At 36.9% G+C, this 18,853-nt stretch overlaps 2 protein-coding genes across 20 annotated transcripts in view; one reads left to right on the top strand and one right to left on the bottom strand.

Annotated features, from left to right (window-relative positions):
- MED12L (mediator complex subunit 12L) overlaps positions 1-18,853 on the top strand; it is a 333,571-nt gene that overhangs the window by 261,510 nt on the left and 53,208 nt on the right. For 11 of the 15 annotated variants that reach the window (XM_060638969.3, XM_060638970.3, XM_060638964.3 and 8 more), the window contains 11 exons: positions 46-209; positions 3,185-3,316; positions 6,332-6,559; positions 7,212-7,353; positions 8,968-9,088; positions 9,441-9,587; positions 10,241-10,354; positions 13,726-13,925; positions 17,215-17,403; positions 18,227-18,301; positions 18,415-18,605. In XM_060638969.3, coding sequence (XP_060494952.1) covers positions 46-209; positions 3,185-3,316; positions 6,332-6,559; positions 7,212-7,353; positions 8,968-9,088; positions 9,441-9,587; positions 10,241-10,354; positions 13,726-13,925; positions 17,215-17,403; positions 18,227-18,301; positions 18,415-18,605 — 1,703 coding nt within the window. The remainder of the gene's footprint in view (positions 1-45; positions 210-3,184; positions 3,317-6,331; positions 6,560-7,211; positions 7,354-8,967; positions 9,089-9,440; positions 9,588-10,240; positions 10,355-13,725; positions 13,926-17,214; positions 17,404-18,226; positions 18,302-18,414; positions 18,606-18,853) is intronic. The other 4 variants (XM_060638957.3, XM_060638962.3, XM_060638968.3 and 1 more) reach the window with 2 other exon arrangements.
- The window catches only part of P2RY12 (purinergic receptor P2Y12), a 46,076-nt gene that overhangs the window by 19,836 nt on the left and 7,387 nt on the right, over positions 1-18,853 (bottom strand). For 2 of the 5 annotated variants that reach the window (XM_060638980.3, XM_060638982.3), the window contains one exon: positions 12,771-12,863. The exons of 1 other annotated variant lie outside the window; for it this stretch is intronic. The gene's annotated coding sequence lies outside the window, so the exon portion shown is untranslated. The remainder of the gene's footprint in view (positions 1-12,770; positions 12,864-18,853) is intronic. 2 more of the 5 variants (XM_060638984.3, XM_060638985.3) reach the window with 1 other exon arrangement.

Below are 18,853 nucleotides of genomic sequence, written 5' to 3'. Positions count from 1 at the left end.
CATTTTGGCAGCTACGTTTTTATTCACTCTTTTCTTCCATTGTAGCTGCTAAATGAACTGAGTGTTGTGGAAGCCGAACTGCTCCTGAAATCCTCCAGCCTGGCAGGAAGTTACACGACGGGACTGTGTGTGTGCATTGTGGCTGTTCTCAGGCGGTACCATAGTTGTCTGATCCTGAATCCTGATCAGACAGCCCAGGTGTTTGAAGGGTTGGTATACTAAATATCATTATTTTTTTCAAATTAATGTTTTCCATGTATAATTGGTGATGAGATATTACAGTGATTTTAAGAGGAAAAATAGTACAGGTGCTGGTTTCAGTTTAAAAGATAGAGTTAAAGACTACTTTTGCCAGAAAATGTTTATCTGGGAAGGAGGTGTAAACATGAAAGATAATGTTCTCTTCGTAGTGTATGAGTCTTTCCTGCCTTCCTTTCCTGCCCGTACTTTGTACAAGTATAAACCAGTTATTCAGAGCACTGCATCATCTGCTACCCTGAACCATGGCCTATTACGAATGATGAATACGTGCCAGCTGCTTTGCTGATGTCATTTCAGTTTATATTCGAGACCAAATAAGCTTTGCATGCGTTCTTACCTTAGAGATTTGCTTCTTCAGTTTTATTTCTTTTGTAAAAAAAACATCTTGACAAAAGTTAATCTAGAACAAATGACTTCCTTGGTTTGGAGTTTGTTTTTCGTTTGTGTGAAGTGTAGGCTAAAGTTTTCTTTACTGCTGTTCATGATGTTGGACTGTGTCCTCATATCCCCCATTCCAATCTGAGGTTACAGGAATGAGAGAAACATAAAGAACTGTCCTCTATGGAGCTCCTTTTTGTCCACTGCAGGCTCCTTTCTACAGGGCTTTATATAAAAAAAGGACAACCTCTTTTTTTACCTTTTTTCTTTCTAGACTTAAACATGAGGTTCTTCAGATTCACAGTATTTTTTTGGTGTGTGTGTGTGTGTGTGTAAATTAGCACATGTAATCAATTTATAATTTATTCTAGAGTGACATCCATTTAATAGCAGTTTTTTGGGGAAAAGGGAATGCTACCACATTAATTTTACACGTAGATTATTGACTGAAATCTGAAACATCCCAGATATTTTTAAAAGTTTGAAAATAAACATTTTTGAATTCAGGAAATATATGACTACTTAATAGCCCTCAACTACCATGTAAAAGTGAATAATTGGTACCAGTTACACATCAAGAAATTGAGACTCAGTCCTGTTAAATGAAGTGTATGTTGAAGTGATGTACTCAATATCACATGGCTAATAAATCTCCCAGATTGCTGAAAGTCATTCTGAGTTAGAGCAAATTCATGCTATTGGATTAATACTGTACTTTTTAAACTGTGTATGGAAACCCATGAGTCAGTAATGAAATCAATATTATAGGTTTTGACAAATTTTGTTATTTTAAAATTTATTTGTGTCATTTAACAGTTTAAATTTATTATTTATTAAATGTTCATAGAATCATATTTGATCTTATATTTTTAGTTTATCATGGATACTAAGGATCAATGTTTTCGCAAAGATCTTATTTTGTACTGATAGGAATATGCTGGATTTCAGTGCAAAATGTTTTCTTATCTCTGACAAGTGAAAAAGATCAAGGCAACATTGCTATACTCTGGATGCCTACCAAGCTCTCAATAAATATTTGTTACCTTTAAATTAAAAAAAATTCTTTTAAATGTTTATTTATTGTTGAAAAGAGAGGGAGAGACACAGTGCCAGTGAGGGAGGGGTAGAGAGAAAAGGAGACAGAGTGTTTGAAGCAGGCTCCAGGCTGTGAGCTGTGAGCACAGAGCCTGACATGAGGCTCGACCTGATGAACTGCGAGATCATGCCCTGAACCAAAGTAGGCCACTTAACCAACTGAGCCACCTAGGCACCCGTTTGTTTACTTTAATCACAACATGATACTTGGCTTTTTAGAATATGTCTGGAATTTATGTTATGTGTATCTAGTTATCAACATAGCGAATCCTCTACTTCTTAATTGCAGGATACTTTTGCTGTAATTGACTACTTTTATCAGCTCTCTGGTTGCTGTGTCTACTGATATCAATTCATAGGGCTTGGGGTGCAGCATTGTCATTTCTTTGCAGTTTCCTGGGTTCTACCTCTGGTATTTCTGATTGTAGCATCCTTCTTGGCCTCAACAGCCTAGGCTCTCTTTGGCTTCCGCCCCATCCCCTGAATCACAGAGAGAACTCTGGATGTGAGTCTAGAGACCTAAACACCCCTCTTGTTTGTGCTGTGAACTAGCTTTTTGCCTGTGGGCAAGTTACTTCACCTGTCTGAGCCTCAGTGCCCTCTTTATAAAAGGAGGAAGGTGAATCAGATGATTTCAAAAGCCCTACTTAGCTTCAAAATCTGAGTCATCGATGACGCTATTGTGGTATTACTGAATCCTATAACAGAATACAAGGTGGTAATCGTGGAATCATACTCATAAATAGGTGAATGGACCACTAATGTTTACTTCTGTGTTATATGAAGTATTATGTTGAATGAACTGTGGCCAAAGGGGCCATCGTTTTGATATGGGGAAAGAGGCATTGAAATGGAGTAGTAATGGTATTTCTGAGTTGAAAGACGTCTAGGGAATGCCACTAAAAAGAAAGGGTTTTAAATTCTTACATTAGGTAAACTAAAATTTGTTTCTAGTTTGGATAAGGAAGGAGAATGTGACTTAAAATCCTGACTTCATCAAGTTTTTGCCAGAACCAGTTCATGGTCCTGAAAGTGAATTTCTCAGATTTACTGATGTAGAGATTTGCTCTTTTTCATAGGAGTGGACTTAAGAATCTTTGCAAATAGCTTCTTTTTTTTACTGAAGAGAGATTGTCTACTACAACTTTCTTCTTGTGTTCTGGTCATAGCAACTTAATTGATGGATTCTTCCATACATTCCTTCTGTATGGAGGAATTTCTTTCCTTTCTTGTTGTTAATGGTATTTCCAAAGTCTTTTTAAAAATCATTTTGTATTTCATTATCCTCATAGAAAAAATGATACCTTATTCAATTATTTACTATTGTATCAACAATCTAATACCTTTTTCCTTACCCAAGTAATAGCTGCACATATTCTAAAAGATTCAAATAATAACATATATATTAGCAAAATACGTGTCTCCTGTCTTCACATATTTTTCTCCTCAGGTTGTGTGGTGTGGTAAAGCATGTTGTGAACCCCTCAGAATGTTCTTCCCCCGAGAGATGCATCTTAGCCTACCTCTACGATCTCTATGTGTCATGTAGCCACCTCAGAAGTAAATTTGGAGACCTCTTCAGGTGGGTAGAAGAAAATCAATAGGAATGGCATCATGCCTATATTTGTTAGTGACCCGACTGTGATATTGTCATCCTTGTTAATAATGAACGTTAATCGTATCTGCCAGAATTCATATTGAATTATCTTTCATTGTAGCTTTAACCTCCTTTTGCCAATTACTATGCATGTTTAGCTCTGATTGCAATTCTGAGATAAAGTTGAGAGTAAACATTCTATAGTTTGCACTTGCTAGTACCTCACCTGGAACGTTGTTTGTGTTTGCATGCTTACTTTCTCACCGCCTTGGCTTCTCTGCCTCTTTGACTGTCTTCCTGCAGATGGTATCCCTGACTGCCTATGATTCTGTGCATCTTAGCACCTGCTGTGCCCCCACCGGTAGACAGGCGCTAGAAAATACATACTTAATGATATTTTGAGGAAATTTTGATGATTAATTGTGGGTGGGGGGAAGGAGATGGTAATGGCTGCAAAATAAATTTGTCATCTAGAAGGAAGGAAAGAACCATCAATTACAGTTACTTGTTCCTGAATTCTGGGAGCTCTGTCTTCCTGGTTTGTGTGGAATGTGACTACTGGCCATTGCTTTGTCACTACTGCCAGCTCTTGGTTGGACTAGTGCAGAGTCATAACTGGTTTCTCTGCTTGCATCCCTGACTCTCTTTAGCATATCCTCAGCATACCTACAAAAGTCATCATTTTCAAACAAGAATAACTTGCAGGTTTCTAGTGGCGGCTTATCTACACGAATAAATTCAAAGTCCCAACTGCCTTCAGGGTCTGCTATATATAATCTCTTCTTCTTTCCTTCTGTTTATGCCATTCTAACCACATGGACCTCTTTACCGGTCTTCACACACTCTGAGCACGCTGTCTCTTGGGGCTTTTGCACTTACTGTTACCTCTCTAGTAATCTCTCCCCTGTTACTTGGATGTCCATGCCCACAGTACATTCATAGCTCTACCTTCCTGACCACCCTATTTTAAATAGCAACCTCTTACTCCTCCTCTCTGTCATTTTCTGAATCTTAGCATTCGCTACCACTGGGTGACTTACATATTTATTTATGGTCTGGCTTCTTTCTCAACTGTAAGTTTCATCAAAGGAGGAACTTCATATTTTCTTCACTGCCATATTATGATACCTTGAAGAACATTTATTTGGCTCCTAGTAGGCACCACAGAAAGCTGGTGAATGGAAGATAAATCCAAAAAAACCATGATATTTTTAATGGTATTGATAGGGAAAAAATGGGAGAGTATATCATCATGAAATGAGCTAGGTTTCCAAATAATTTATCGTAGAACATTTGAGTGGGTCTTAGGAAATATGTTTCTACAGAAATGATATGATAATAACAGTGCTCATATTCTTACTTACAGAGAGCTTTAAGTTTCAGTTTACAGTTTTCAGATGGCTTTCTCATACATGATTTGGTTCTCGCAACAGCCCTGTTTTATTTAAATAGTGAACTTCCCAAGACCCCCGGTAGCCTGTTTGACCCCTAGTGTTCCCTCAGGGTAGTGCAAGTATGTTAACTCAGTGAATTCAAGTCCTGTGCAGTGAGTGTGTGGAGATTTAGGAGACCAACAGTAAGCTGAGGATCAGTACAGTGTTACATCATAAGATGTGGCCCTGGTTAACGTTTCCTCAATTAAAGAAATGGAGGACAGGTGCAGCCCTCAGGAATCCCTGACATCAGGCATTATTTGTACCTTGGGATTAAGAAGAATGGTGAAACAAAAGCTAGATACTTGGTGAGATTTCTCTTAGTATGCTAATAAAAACAGTTTTAATAATTATATCTGTAGGAGCATTTATAATAAAGTTGTGTAAGAGGATTATTTGGGAGAAAAAGAGCACTGATGATATCTTGCCCTGATTGTGCTGGTACTTAGTGTGCCAAGTACTGTGCTGGGTCCTTGCCATCAAGATCTTTAATCTGCCCACCACCTCAGGAAGTAGAAATGATTGTTCTGACAATAAATGATTATTCCTCATCATAAGTTAATAAATGATGAAACCTAGATGTGAGCATAAGTCATTTTGGCTTCAACGTGTGTGTTACTTTATTACTCTGTCAGGTTTTTCGGGTGCAGGCAATTTCAGAAGAAAATGTTTGAGTTGGTTCCTTATTTCCCTAGATGCCTGCAACAGAGGGTGGTAAGAATTTGAGAGTGACTAAGATGACAGCTACCTTTTTATTAAAACATTGAAGTGCATTTGGACAGAGTGTAATACATGATACAGAAAGTCTAGAAACAAAGAGTAAGGACACTTCTTCATGAGCCACAGAATCCAGAAAAATTATGCACTCTCAGCTGGAGGTAGCAGAGGGTCAACTTGAGAGAAGTCTCTACACTGAAAGAAAAATGGGGGCTGAATCTTATAAAAATTGAGAAAGAAAAGCAGAATTCTTCTGGGTTCTAAAGACAGACATGAATAGATTGGTAGAATTAAGTTGGAAAAGAGAGAACACTTTACTCTTTGCTGAGGTCTGTTTCATTAAAATGACACTCAAGGTATTGGGAGGTTGAGGGAACCAACAAAGCACAGTTTCTTTTTGTTTCATTTCTAGTGAGAAAGTAAAACAAATTAAGAACTATTGCTGAGTGAGAATGAATGAAAAGTTGAGTGTGAAGCATGGCAAGAGTTAAGACAGTAAAAAGGGAGATGTTTAAAAGCACTGGTGACAGTTCATTGTTCATCATTTTGAACAGGTCATACTCCAGATGGCAAGCTTACAGGCTTCAGTCACATTTGACACGTTTTTATATAAGTTGTCTGCCAAGAAAGAGAGTATAGAACCCTGTAATTACCGCCACTTAGGGGGTGGCTTTAGTCCTGTCTGTTAGACCAGTATTTCCCAGTCAATTAAGAAGGTGGAATCACAAAGGACTAATGTGACTCTTCTCCAGGAATACCTTACATTTGCTGCCATTGAATCTGTCCTTAAGTGAAATCGCTTTCTAGTTACTCTTGTTTTATTTTTTAACTCTTTTCCTTGTAACCTCAGTAGTGCCTGTTCAAAAGTTAAGCAAACCATATATAATAATGTGATGCCTGCAAATTCTAACTTGAGATGGGATCCGGACTTCATGATGGATTTTATTGAGAATCCTTCAGCTCGTAGCATCAATTACTCAATGCTGGGCAAGATCCTTAGTGACAATGCAGCCAATCGCTACAGCTTCGTCTGTAACACGCTCATGAATGTATGTATGGGCCATCAGGATGCTGGAAGGTGAGCTGGGTTACCCTGGAATTCACAGTTAACCGTCTAGTCCTTGCGTTGGTGCTACTTTTAAATTAATGTCTTTAGTAATTGCCTGGGCTGACATTTGGATGTTGTTTGCTCCCCTCCCCCCCCCCCCCAACCCCCATTTATTCCTGATTTCATCTCTGCTCTGTACTGTGATTTCCTTAGCCTAACAGAGTATGCTGGCTGATTGCTCTGGCATGAGATGCTTTAGATATAAACTATAACTTGTCTATCCATTTACAAAAACATAATAAAAACATAAACTAAAAAATCCCTATATTTAAAAACACTGTATTTTCACCTACCTAAATTACATAGTCTTTAATTTTACGTTGCCCTTAACGGTGGAAATTCTGAAGTCAGATTTGTTCCCAGGTCAAAAATATGTTAATTGGCATCTGTACTGATTATTGTTTGTGGCTCAACAGCATCAAATATTAAACAATATCTGAAGCCTGTTACTTGTATCTTTGCTTTCAGGTTCTGCTAGGTTATTTAACAAGTGGGTATTTATTAAATCTTTGAATCTTAGAAATGAATGACTTGTTTGATGGTAGTGAGATATGGGTTCGTTAAGTATATCACATTTGCGTGCTGCTATCCTGTTCTACTCTGTTCTTTTTCCTCCTTCTAGGATTAACGACATAGCCAATTTCTCCTCTGAGCTGACAGCTTGCTGCACTGTTCTTAGTTCAGAATGGCTGGGAGTTCTGAAGGCTCTTTGTTGTTCTTCAAATCATGTGTGGGGGTTTAATGATGTACTTTGCACTGTAGATGTAAGTTTTCTTTTTCATTTAAAAACTCATCTGTGCAATTAAATATTTAGTTAGTAATTATTTTTGATTGACTGAACCAACCCTTATCTGAAATGTGTTTTTTTCTTTCTTTGCCCAAAGGCAGTAAACAAGAATGTGGTTGCCAAGGATTAAATAAATGAAAAAAGTAAATAAATACAATAGCTTAATCAACAGCAGAGATGCCAAGAGTTTCCTTGTTTGTTCGCTGAAATTTCTTACATACAGTCTCTTCAGAGCTATTGGTTCATATTATTTATCAAGTGCCTTGAGTTCCTCATGGTACAAGACATAATTTACCTACAGGAGTTTGCATTTTGAAGAGAACCACTTTGTTTTTTAAAGATCAAGGTGCATTCTAAGAACATAGGTTTCACTAGGTTGCCTAAGAATGCCCAGGCCCAGAACCATTGGCATGTCTTTCCTAGTGATTGTGCCTGAAAGTTAGTGAAAAGATACTCAGTATGTATCACTGCTTTCTTTCACATATCCTGTTGTACCTGTGATGTGTAAATTTCTTAAAAATCTGTCATGATTCTCTGTTTTTCCTATCACCATCTTGGAGTGATCTGTGTTACATGTTGGTGTATCTTTGCGTTTTAAACCCCACCTTCCAGTTAGAGGCTTAATTCCTAGTTCTGGTATCTCAAGATGAGATGGATTATTCTACTCCTTTCTGTAGATACCCAAGGTACACACACACACACACACACACACACACACACCACACATGGATATATGTAACTCATATCTGTGGCCTGCTTTTCCAGACAAAGATATCCTAATTTTTATTGTTAACATAATTCTTTAACCTCTTGGTTGTTTTCTGTTATACTTTACCTTACCTTTGCTTTGTTCCCTCATCTGCAACATTGGGATTAATAAAAGTATGAGCCTCATGGTGATATGCTATTAAGTGAGGTCATCTTTTGTACATCACTACACATGATTATTGGCATATAGTACAACTTAACGTGAGGGCTGCTGCTTATTTCTTACTGTTTTGTGCCAAAGTCTTATGAGGTCTCTATAGGTAGAGGATTCATTCTGAATGAATTTATTTTCCTTCTCTTTTTTCATTCTCTCTCAAATTTAGGAGTCCTTTGGAAATTTTCAGCGTTGCTTTTTAAGACTAATTTAATTATATTATAGAATCCCTAATAGTTATCCCTGAAAAGAACTCTTAAAACATCAGTGAGGCTTATTTTTCAATTAGGGGAATCTCTGTGTTTTTTTTCCTGCTCTCTCACAATCTTACCCTTAAATGTTAATGCCGTGTTCTGCTAAAAAGTTTTCCTTATACTACATCTTATTAGAATTTCGTGATTTTGTTTTTGTTTTGTTCAGTTATGTGTACTCAAGGTGAAACTCAATATCTTTTTGTAGCATTGTGATGTAGGTAAACTTCATCCTTTGTCTTATAACGTAAAAATAGCCCTTAGAGGATGATAATCCTGATGTGTAATCATTTCCCTCTGTTGGTTCATTTTGGGATTTGTGATCTTACTGGTATTGCCTACATTTTCTTAGATATTAATCTTAGATATTACTTGAAAGGGCGTTGGGTATTAAAACATGTCAATGTTTTTCTTGAAGGTGAGTGACCTTTCATTCCATGATTCATTAGCTACTTTCATTGCTATTCTGATAGCACGACAGTGTTTCTCCCTGGAGGACGTCGTGCAGCACGTCGCACTTCCCTCTCTCCTAGCAGCAGGTACGACACATCCGGAAGGGCTCTTGTTATTTGTTGTCTTGGGATGGTTTCCAGCTATTACAACAACACCGTGAACGTACTTTTTAAGGCTACATGCCTTGGGCAGTGGTGTGGAGTTGATGTAAAGTTAGTAGGATTGTAAGTGTTGTTCTGTACAAAGTCCTATGGATCCCTATAGAAACGGTCATTTTTAAGGAAGCAGTCTGCCTCCTCTGGAAAGCATAGCCAGTGCCTTCCTTCTTACTGTAAGGAGCATTTATATTTAAGTTATTCCAGAAAAGTTAGCTTCAGAGAAAACCTGAAGACATGTCAGTCAATCAATTGGAAAACTTGCTTTGAAAATCTTTCCTAGCTTGTGGAGATGCAGATGCTGAGCCGGGGGCGAGAATGACATGCCGACTCCTGCTTCATCTCTTCCGAGCTCCCCAGGCCTGCTTGTTACCTCAAGCAACCGGTGAGCCGACAGCTATAAAATCCCCAACTGCATGTTCATTTGGAGGTACAGATTCTAAAATGTCCACGTGGGCTGTCCATTCTGCCATTTCCTCCCTGAGTTTGGTGACCTTGCTTTTGGGGGGTGATGAAGGAATGTACCACTGCCATCGAGAGGGCTGTCAGCACCCTTGATTTATGCAATATCAGGATGTATTGAGAAACTAAAATCGAGTTAATAAACAATAAAAATACTTTTGCTCTGAGGCCAAGCCACGCTGGTGGTCAACATGATCCTCAAACCTGTAAACCACATCATAGCAGCTTAGGGCAATGGTGACTCATTTATTCTTTTACTAAGGTAAGAGGAATAAGGTAAGAATTCTAGGGGTGTTAGTGAAGTGTGTTTCTGAAGATCATTTTTATACAGGGGTGTGTGTGTGCGACAATCAGTATAAATAGATGAAAGTTCTAATAATTTTTTTTGATACATCTCTCCAAGGAGCAATGACGTTGTTTTCATAATTAAAAAGCAAAGGTTAAGAAAGGAATAGTGACAATGTTTTGTAGTGAATCCATGAAGCATCCATTATAGCTAGCTAAGGACAATTAAGTACCTATCGTCTAACAATGACAGGCTCTGCTGATTGTAAATGGTTACAAAAGATTGTTAATGATGGTGATGAGACAATTAAAGGTTTGTTGTTGTTGTTCTCATAGGCAAACCTTTCCCTGGAATAAGATCATCTTGTGATAGACACCTCTTAGCCGCCGCTCACAATAGCATTGAAGTGGGAGCCGTGTTTGCTGTCTTAAAAGCAATTATGATGCTTGGTAAGACTATCCTGGCACTAAACTGGGTTAATCACCAGAAACAAAGGAAAAATAATTTGTATTCATGTTCAACTCTAATTCAGATTATTAGAAACATCATTATGTTTTGCTCTCCTGGCAAAAGTAGTTGGCTTCCTCCAAGTCCAAGATCAGCTGGACTCTGAGATGTCTACTCCTTACCTACAATTCTGGGGGTATTTAAATGTAACACTTTTTTGTTGTTGTTGTTGGATGTTATTTTAACTGGAAGATATTTCATTCTGATGTAATATAGATTCTCAGACCCATCGGGTGGTTTTATCTTTATTTGTTGACATAAATGACGTTTTGTAATGGATCAAGATGAAATGATGATCTAACCAAAGGTTTAAATTTTGTATTATGTACCAGGAGTAAAACACAAGAAAACCTGGGTTTTAATCTTAGCATTTTTCTTTCATTGTGATCCTGAACAAGTTCATAAACTTCTACCTTAGGTTTTTCATGAATCAGGTAATAATTACAATGGTATTGGTATTATTGATAAAACAGTATTAGATACCAGAATTTTTTAACATTTAATCTATAATGTCCAAGGCATCCTTTATACTCTGAATGACATATATATTCCTGAAGTAGTAGCATACAGTTTCTGTTCATTTCTAGGGCAATACTTCAACACATTTTTATTTTATAAATTGTGGAGGATTTAAATAAGTAGGTAATTTTGAGTCCCCACTGCATAATTAAATGTTGACAACCCTCTTTTGGCCTTGACTAAACAAAAGTTACCTCTTATGTTCTGAAGGAGCTCTCTTTTATTAGGACAGAGACTGTGGGGTAAATAGGAATTGTTTTAGAGGAGTCTTAAAGAACATATTTGAATGCTTTATACTCCTGTTTGAATGTTATTGGGTGATGATGAAGGATTAACAGGATTTTCACTAAAAAATTAATAAAAGTTCACCTTAAAGAATTACATATATTGTATATTCATACATAGTAATATTTACGTATGGTTTCTAATTTTTGCCATAGTTTAATGTACAGTTCAAGTCTGAAGAAAATGTGCATATGTATACATTCATTTTAACACACACACACATAAATTTCAAAGGATGCCCTTGGAAATGCCCATGAATTTTGCAGTAAAAGGGAAAAGTAGAGCCACATGGAGGGACATAACCTCTGTTCTGAGTTTAGGAGCTTGTACTATTGTATATCCAGCATTAAATGCTCATTTCAGTAAGTAAAATTTCTCTTCTCTGATGATATTTGAAAAAAAAAAAATGGCTGGTCAATCTACTTAATAAAAATGTAGGGACCATGAAGTCAGGGACTTGCTCCCCCCCTCCCCCACCCCGTGTTATCTCTAACACCCATCAGAGAAACTAGATAGTAGGTTTTGAAATCGTAGCTTTTCAACAAACTAACATAGGTAGTGTGAATGCAGAATGGATAGACATTGAATGGCAGAAACCAAGATGAGCGCAATCTAGGCACCTGCTCCTTTGTTTGGAGGAGTGGTCTAGTTCCACTAAAATTTGCCAACATCTATAAAGAGTCACATAATTGTATTTTAATATCCATGCATAATAATCAGTTCTTCTTTGTTTGGCTCTCCTTGACCTTTTTAATCGACCTCCGTTCTTGATAGACAGAGGATGATTCAGGTCTGAGAAGCCAGGATCAGGTCATTTGGATGTCAGCAGAGCCTTGGACCAAGTAGTCACTGAGCACTCTTTTCTATTTATTCTGTTATCTGTACAGTTACGGAAGGTTCTAGAACAGCCTCCTATACCTTCTCTGTCATCCTAACATCTAAACTAAATGAGAATCTGAATGAGGATTTCCTAGGCAGAGGTGTTTGTTTCTTTGATTTTGTTTTTATGTAAGTTTTAATTTATCTACCTCACCCTATTCTTACCAGTGTTCTTGCAAGTCCTGTCCATCAGGATCTATTTTGAGTTTGGGTGATAAAACTGTTATATAGAAAGTGGTTTCTAATTTATGTAGTAGTTTTAACTTAAGGTATAGAAATAGTTGTTTTATTTCACCAAATGTTGGAGAAAGCATGCTAAATTTTGGTACACATCTTTCAGCTCCCAGGGACCTCTGTTGAATTAAATAAACTCTTGTGAATTTTAATAAGGAATGTATGATTATATATAATCAGATATTGATGACTTGAAAATTATTACTTATTCCTCCCAAGGACTTCTGTTGAATTAAATAAACTCTTGTGTATTTTAATAAGGAATGTATGATAACATATAATCAGATATTGATGACTTGCAAATTATTGCTTATTCCTCCCCTCCTCTTACCATTTTATAAATAAATACTTACTAATCCATTCTGATTTTGCAAATTTTTCAGCAGAGTCAAAACTTTTTCTTGGTTGACCTGTGGGTTGTAAAAAGCTTTTTGCACTGACCTGGGCTTTGTTTTACTCACAGTGGGCAGTAAGGGACTCCTCTGAATTCATTTGTTGGTTCCAGGAAATTTTCTTGTTCAAAGCTTATGATCCCTGTGGGTAAACAGGTGAAAGTTTAGAGGCTCTGTTGTCATTTGGCAGTCTTTACTACCAAATTATATTATTCTCTCACTTTTAAAATAGAATAGTGATTTGTCTTTCATGGCTAGAGAAGATTTCTTAATTCTAGCCTTTCACACATTCTGCTCCGTTTTGTCCCCCAGGAACTTTGCTATGAAGGAAACCTTTCCTTAGTTCCATTTGACTCAGTAAATTAGAGGTTGATCTGGTGAGGTTTTCTAATTTGGATATTTACAGAGAGGAAAGTGAGAGACTTGGGTTATTCAATGAATGCCCTATGTTTTAGGGCTTCCTTAGTATGCATTGCCCTTTTCCATTCCCAGGGAAATAAATCTCTCTTGTCAAGAAGTTGATAGTAAGGTGGGCTAAGGCAAAACTTTTCTCTTGACCTATGGATAGAAAATAAATCATTGTAAGAGAAGAAATGGAAAAGGGACATCTAGAAGGGTGAGTAACCCATTTTTTCCTTGTCTATAAGTGAAATGAATTTGAATATTGAATACATTCATGCTTGAAATATTGGTGAAATCAATGTTCTGTGATTATTAAATATGATTCATAATGGCCTTTTTATTTGGTGATTGCATACTTAATTCTGTAAACAAAATAAGGAGTAAGTCTTGAATTTCCCTTTTTTTTCTCGTGCGTATTGAAACTTCTCTGGGTCCTTGCATTTATTCTCCTGATCGATTCTCTTTCTTGCTGAACGTTGGGCTATGCCATAAAGATGCCAGTCACATATTTTAAATCCCCGAAGGCTTGCTTCATTAACTTCTCAAGTATTTGGCAATATTTGGAACTTCCATGATTTTGCTTTTGTGGTTCTATTATTTAGGAGATGCCAAAATTGGCAATAACAATGTCAGCTCTTTAAAGAATGATGACTTCACCATGAGAGGTTTACGACGTGATGGGAATGCTGATGATATCTGGACTGCTTCACAAAATTCAAAATCCTGTGGGAAAAGCATTTCCATAGAAACTGCCAATTTAAGAGAATATGCTAGATATGTACTGAGGACTATCTGTCAACAGGTATTTTTCAGTTTTAATTTGACTTGATCTATGAATATATAATTGTTTTTGTGGAGATGCTCACTGTTGTAGGAAGCTTGCACATCGGTGGTCGTTTTCTTCCTGCTAACTTTGTTTGGCAATAAATTCAGATTTGTTGTAGAGTTGCAATAATAGTAAAGAACTCTGGTGTATACCTTGTATACAGATTCACCAATTTTTTACATTTTTCCACATTTGCTTTATGATTCTATTTGTGAATGTGGATGCATATACTTTCTAAGATTTTGCTGAAGCTTTTGAGAGTAGATGGCATATATTATTAACCTTGAGTCTTTAATATTTCAATGTTTACTTGTAATAGAACCAAATGCAGTCATCAAAAGTCAGGTAATTTAGGGGTACCTGGATGGCTCAGTCAGTTAAGCATCCGCCTTCGGCTCAGGTCATGATCTCATGGTTCGTGAGTTTGAGTCTCATGTCGGGCTCTGTGCTGACAGCACGGAGCCTGGAGCCCGCTTTGACTTCTGTGTCTCCCTGTCTCTATGTCCTTCCCATACTCATGGCTGTCTCTCTCTCTCAAAAATAAATAAATATTTAAAAAATTTTTTAAACATCAGGACATTTAGCTTTGGAACAGTAATTTTTTTCTCACCTGTAGGTCACATTCAGTTTCGTCATTTGTCCCAATAATGTTGGATTTGTCTGAAATTTCCCATACATTAGCTTTAGATGATGCATTCTTGGCGAAAATGATACAGAAGTAAAGTTGTGTTCTCAGGTAATCACACTTGAAGTCACACAATGTCCATTTGCACATCGCTGGCAGCAATCAGTTTGATCACAGTGTCTCCATTGTATGGTTTCGAGATTTCTCTGCCATGTGGTTTTTTTTTCCCCCCCTTGCAATCAGTAAACAGTCTTTGGGGAGACACTGTGAGACAATACAAATATTTTGCCCCTCATCAAACTCCACCACACATCTATCATTCATTTTGATTCTTCCCTAAACCAGTCTTTACCAGTCTTTACATGCTGCAAAATGGTGGATTTTTTTCTTCCCACAGCTCCTCTACAGTTAACAGTTTGCATTCTATTCTAAGGAAAGCATACCCTCGTTATTCTTATTTATTATCCATATGTATTATAATACACTGTCCTTAGCTATTTTCATGTTCATATTGTCCCAGCTTTTTCCAGTGGAACCTTTTCATCCTGGCTTTTAAGTTATTTTGACATGTCTCCATCTCCCCCTTGCCCTCCACCAAATATTTTCTTAGTTCCTGACCCCTATTGTACTTTCCCTGTCCCATACCTGGAATTAATCATTCCTCCAAGGAACTGTCATTCTAGTTAATCAAGTATGGTATTTAGAAGCCAAGATATGGACACTGTGGTGCTCATTACTATGGGCAACGTATGTTCGTTGCCTCTGGACCATTTTAGCAGGCAGAGTTAGGAGGAAATATATCCGTATACATAAATGTGTGTGTGTGTGTATTCTTGAGTTCATACTGATATGTCTAGAATTAGTAACTCCACTTAGTTCTTTGCATTCCCCCATTCCATATTAATTTTGTATTTTCCAGTAACATCAACCATTTACTCATTTGCTTAATTCTACACTACACCTGGAATGGTTTCAGAATTGCTACACCTATACCACTAGGAAAAACGTAAAAGGAGTTGAAGATTTGTTGGTAGTTCTTTTTTCCCTCAAAGTTTATAGTATTGTGTTAAAAAGTTTTTTGAACTTTCTCCTTCAATATGGATATGTTACTCATTTGAAATAGAACCAATTTCATTTGTTTCTGTTTGCATTCAGTTTAGATTCCCATTTTTTTCTCCCCACCTCAACTCCATCTTTAGAAGAACATGCATCTACAAGTCAACTGTATAAAAAGGTGTACTTCGTGATATGTCCTTCGTCCGTTGTCTCTTCTATCCTGGGTTTTTTCCTGCCCCGGGTGATCAGTGTTCTTATTTTCTGATTTATCTTCCTTTTTTTTTTTCCTTTAATTTATCTTTTCTTGTAAGAAGTATAGTATACCATATATACTATTTTCCATTTTAGTGGAGATGTTAACAGGGTCATGTTTTTATTAGGGCATATTGCAACTATGTTAAAAGTTTGCTACATAGTTTTATAGATAATGAGAAGCAGTTGTTGATTGGTTCCACTATGAGTGTCCACCAGAATCACCAAGGGTCAGACAGTTTTAATGTTTGTTTAATGGGTACCACCATCAGATATTTATTTGTTGGAGCCTGGGCAATGGAATTTTAGCAAGCTCCATAGGTGAGTTTAATAGACACTCAGTATTGAATTACTGGTATAGTTAAGAAACAGCCTTCCTCTGAAACAGACCTGGGTTCAAATTGGACTCTGTTGATGATTTCTTACCCGTCTAGTATAAGAGTTTGCTTTTAAAACAATGATAAAGAGAAAGTGATAAGTGTTCAAACTGGTTGAAACTCTATGGAGGGCAATTGGCCATATGCATTTACCGTCTTAAATTTTGGTATACTCCTTGACCCAACAATTGTACTTTTATGAAATTATCCTGAGAAAATGATTGTGTAGAAAGCAGATGTGCACACATGTTTACAATAGTATAAAAAATGTCTGTTTTCTAAGTGTTGTACTATATTCTATGCAGTGGGATATAGTATGCATTACATAAAAATGAAGACATGTTTTAATATAGAATCATTACCATTATATACCAAGTTATAGAAAATGATTACAAAACAATACCTAGAGTAAGGCTCTATTTTCCAGTTGAGAATGCGCACCAATTTTCATTACTCTCTTTAGCTTTCTTTTCTTTCCTTATTTGCATATCTGTTCTTCAGACTTTAAAAAAAAATTTTTTTTTTTTACATTTATTTATTTTTGAGAGACAGAGAGAGACAGAGTGTGAACAGGAGAGGGGCAGAGAGAGAGGGAGACACAGAATCTGAAATAGGCTCCAGGCTCTGAGCTGTCAGCACAGAGCCCATGCAGGGCTCGAATCCATGAACCGTGAGATCATGACCTGAGCCGAAGTCAGATACTTTACCACCTGAGCCACCCAGGCACCCCTCTTCAGACTTTTTAAAGCAATGCCCTGCTTTGTATTTTTAAGAAGTCACAATACCAGAAAGTAAAAAAAAAAAAAAAAAAATTTCCCTCTACTTTTTTCATGTAACTTTTTAAAATTAGATTTCTGTCTGCTTTATTTGTGTATCATGTTTTAGTGCATGTTACATTCACACAAGGGAAATCTCTGCCTATCAACCTAACTGCCGATTTTTTTTTTTTTTTTAGGAATGGGTAGGAGAACATTGCCTAAAAGAACCTGAAAGATTGTGCACAGACAAAGAGCTTATATTGGACCCTGTGCTTTCAAATATGCAAGCACAGAAATTATTGCAGCTTATTTGTTATCCTCATGGTATTAAAGAATGTACGGAGGGCGACAATCTGCAGAGACAGCACATTAAGCGCATTCTTCAGGTGAGTTAGTGATTAGAGTCTAAAGATTATGTGTCTATCGCGTAACACATTTTCTGTGATTTTAACAAGAGTAGTTGAACCGTTTTTTTTTTCCTTTCTCATTGCTAACTAATTCTTGACCTCAGTTAATTCTGATGTTTTTTCTCCCAGTTTTCTTTTCTTTATAGTTGTCACACTCCATTGCTAGGTGAATGTTGATAATGCAAATGGTATACAATCATTATAAATATTGATCTTTTTAGTCTACTGTATTTACATGAGACATAAGCTTTTTGGAGGAATAGTCTTAAATATATAATTCAAAAAATATTGAAATCATTTTGTAATGGGTTTGCTTAGAGAAATAGATTTTGAGAGAAAAATGCTTGTTTTATTTCTAGTGACTGGCTGAGTGTTGCACATTATTTTAATGTTGTTTCTTATTTCTTTGTGTCTACAATGAAAATATGTAATGGACGCGGAAGCCATTTGATCCTGACAAATCCCTTTATTATGTATGATTATTTCCTTTTTAAAAAATATTTATTTAGTTTTGAGAGAAAGTGAGCACATGTGCGTGTAAGTGGAGAAGGGGCAGAGAGAGAGGGAGTCACAGAATCCGAAGCAGGCTCTAGGTTCTAAGTTGTCAGCACAGAGCCCATTGTGGGGCTCAAACCCACGGACTGTGAGATCATGACCTGAGCTGAAGTCAGACGCTTAACTGGCTGAGCCACCCACGCTCCCCTGATTATTGTTTCTTGAGAGAGGGAATACTGCAAAGAATTATTATATTTTCAGATATGTTCAGTATTCCTAATGTGTTAATTCTTATTGTTTTCCCCAGAATCTTGAGCAATGGACGCTGAGGCAGTCCTGGCTAGAACTTCAGTTAATGATCAAACAGTGCTTGAAGGACCCTGTGAGTAGATATTGGAAGCATGTGTATGTATACAATTTTATGAACAGCAAGAACATGATGTTTGAGGAGGAAGTAAAATATATGCATGCTAGTTTTCTTTTGTGTCTCTCCAGGGCTCTGGTTCAGTGGCTGAGATGAACAACTTACTGGACAATATTGCAAAGGCAACAATAGAGGTATTCCAGCAGTCTGCCGACTTGAACAATAATTCTTCTAATTCTGGAATGGGCCTCTTCAACCCAAATGGGATTGCAACTACTGATGCTGGTAGCACAAGGCAGAATGGAATTAAGACATTTCTAAGGTATTTGTATTTCTGCAGTTTTATTGGGCTACCAGTACTTTGTCCCATGTGATGGTATATTTTTATTTGCATGATGCAATTATTTTTCATAAAGCTTCAGCAATGTGAAGAAATTACTTGTAAGTGTCAATTATCGTTATTTTATAATACATTAAAGGGCAGTATTCTGGGATGAATGATGTCTCAGTTTTAACCATGTCCAGAATCTTGAAACCACATATGGCACCCAGTGTGGATTAATTTCTTTA

Source organism: Panthera onca, chromosome C2 (assembly GCF_046562875.1).
Source record: "Panthera onca isolate mPanOnc1 chromosome C2, mPanOnc1 haplotype 2, whole genome shotgun sequence".
Lineage (NCBI taxonomy): Eukaryota > Metazoa > Chordata > Mammalia > Carnivora > Felidae > Panthera > Panthera onca.
The sequence above is the reverse complement of the archived record's forward strand: the minus strand, read 5'-3'. Positions and strand labels throughout refer to the sequence as shown.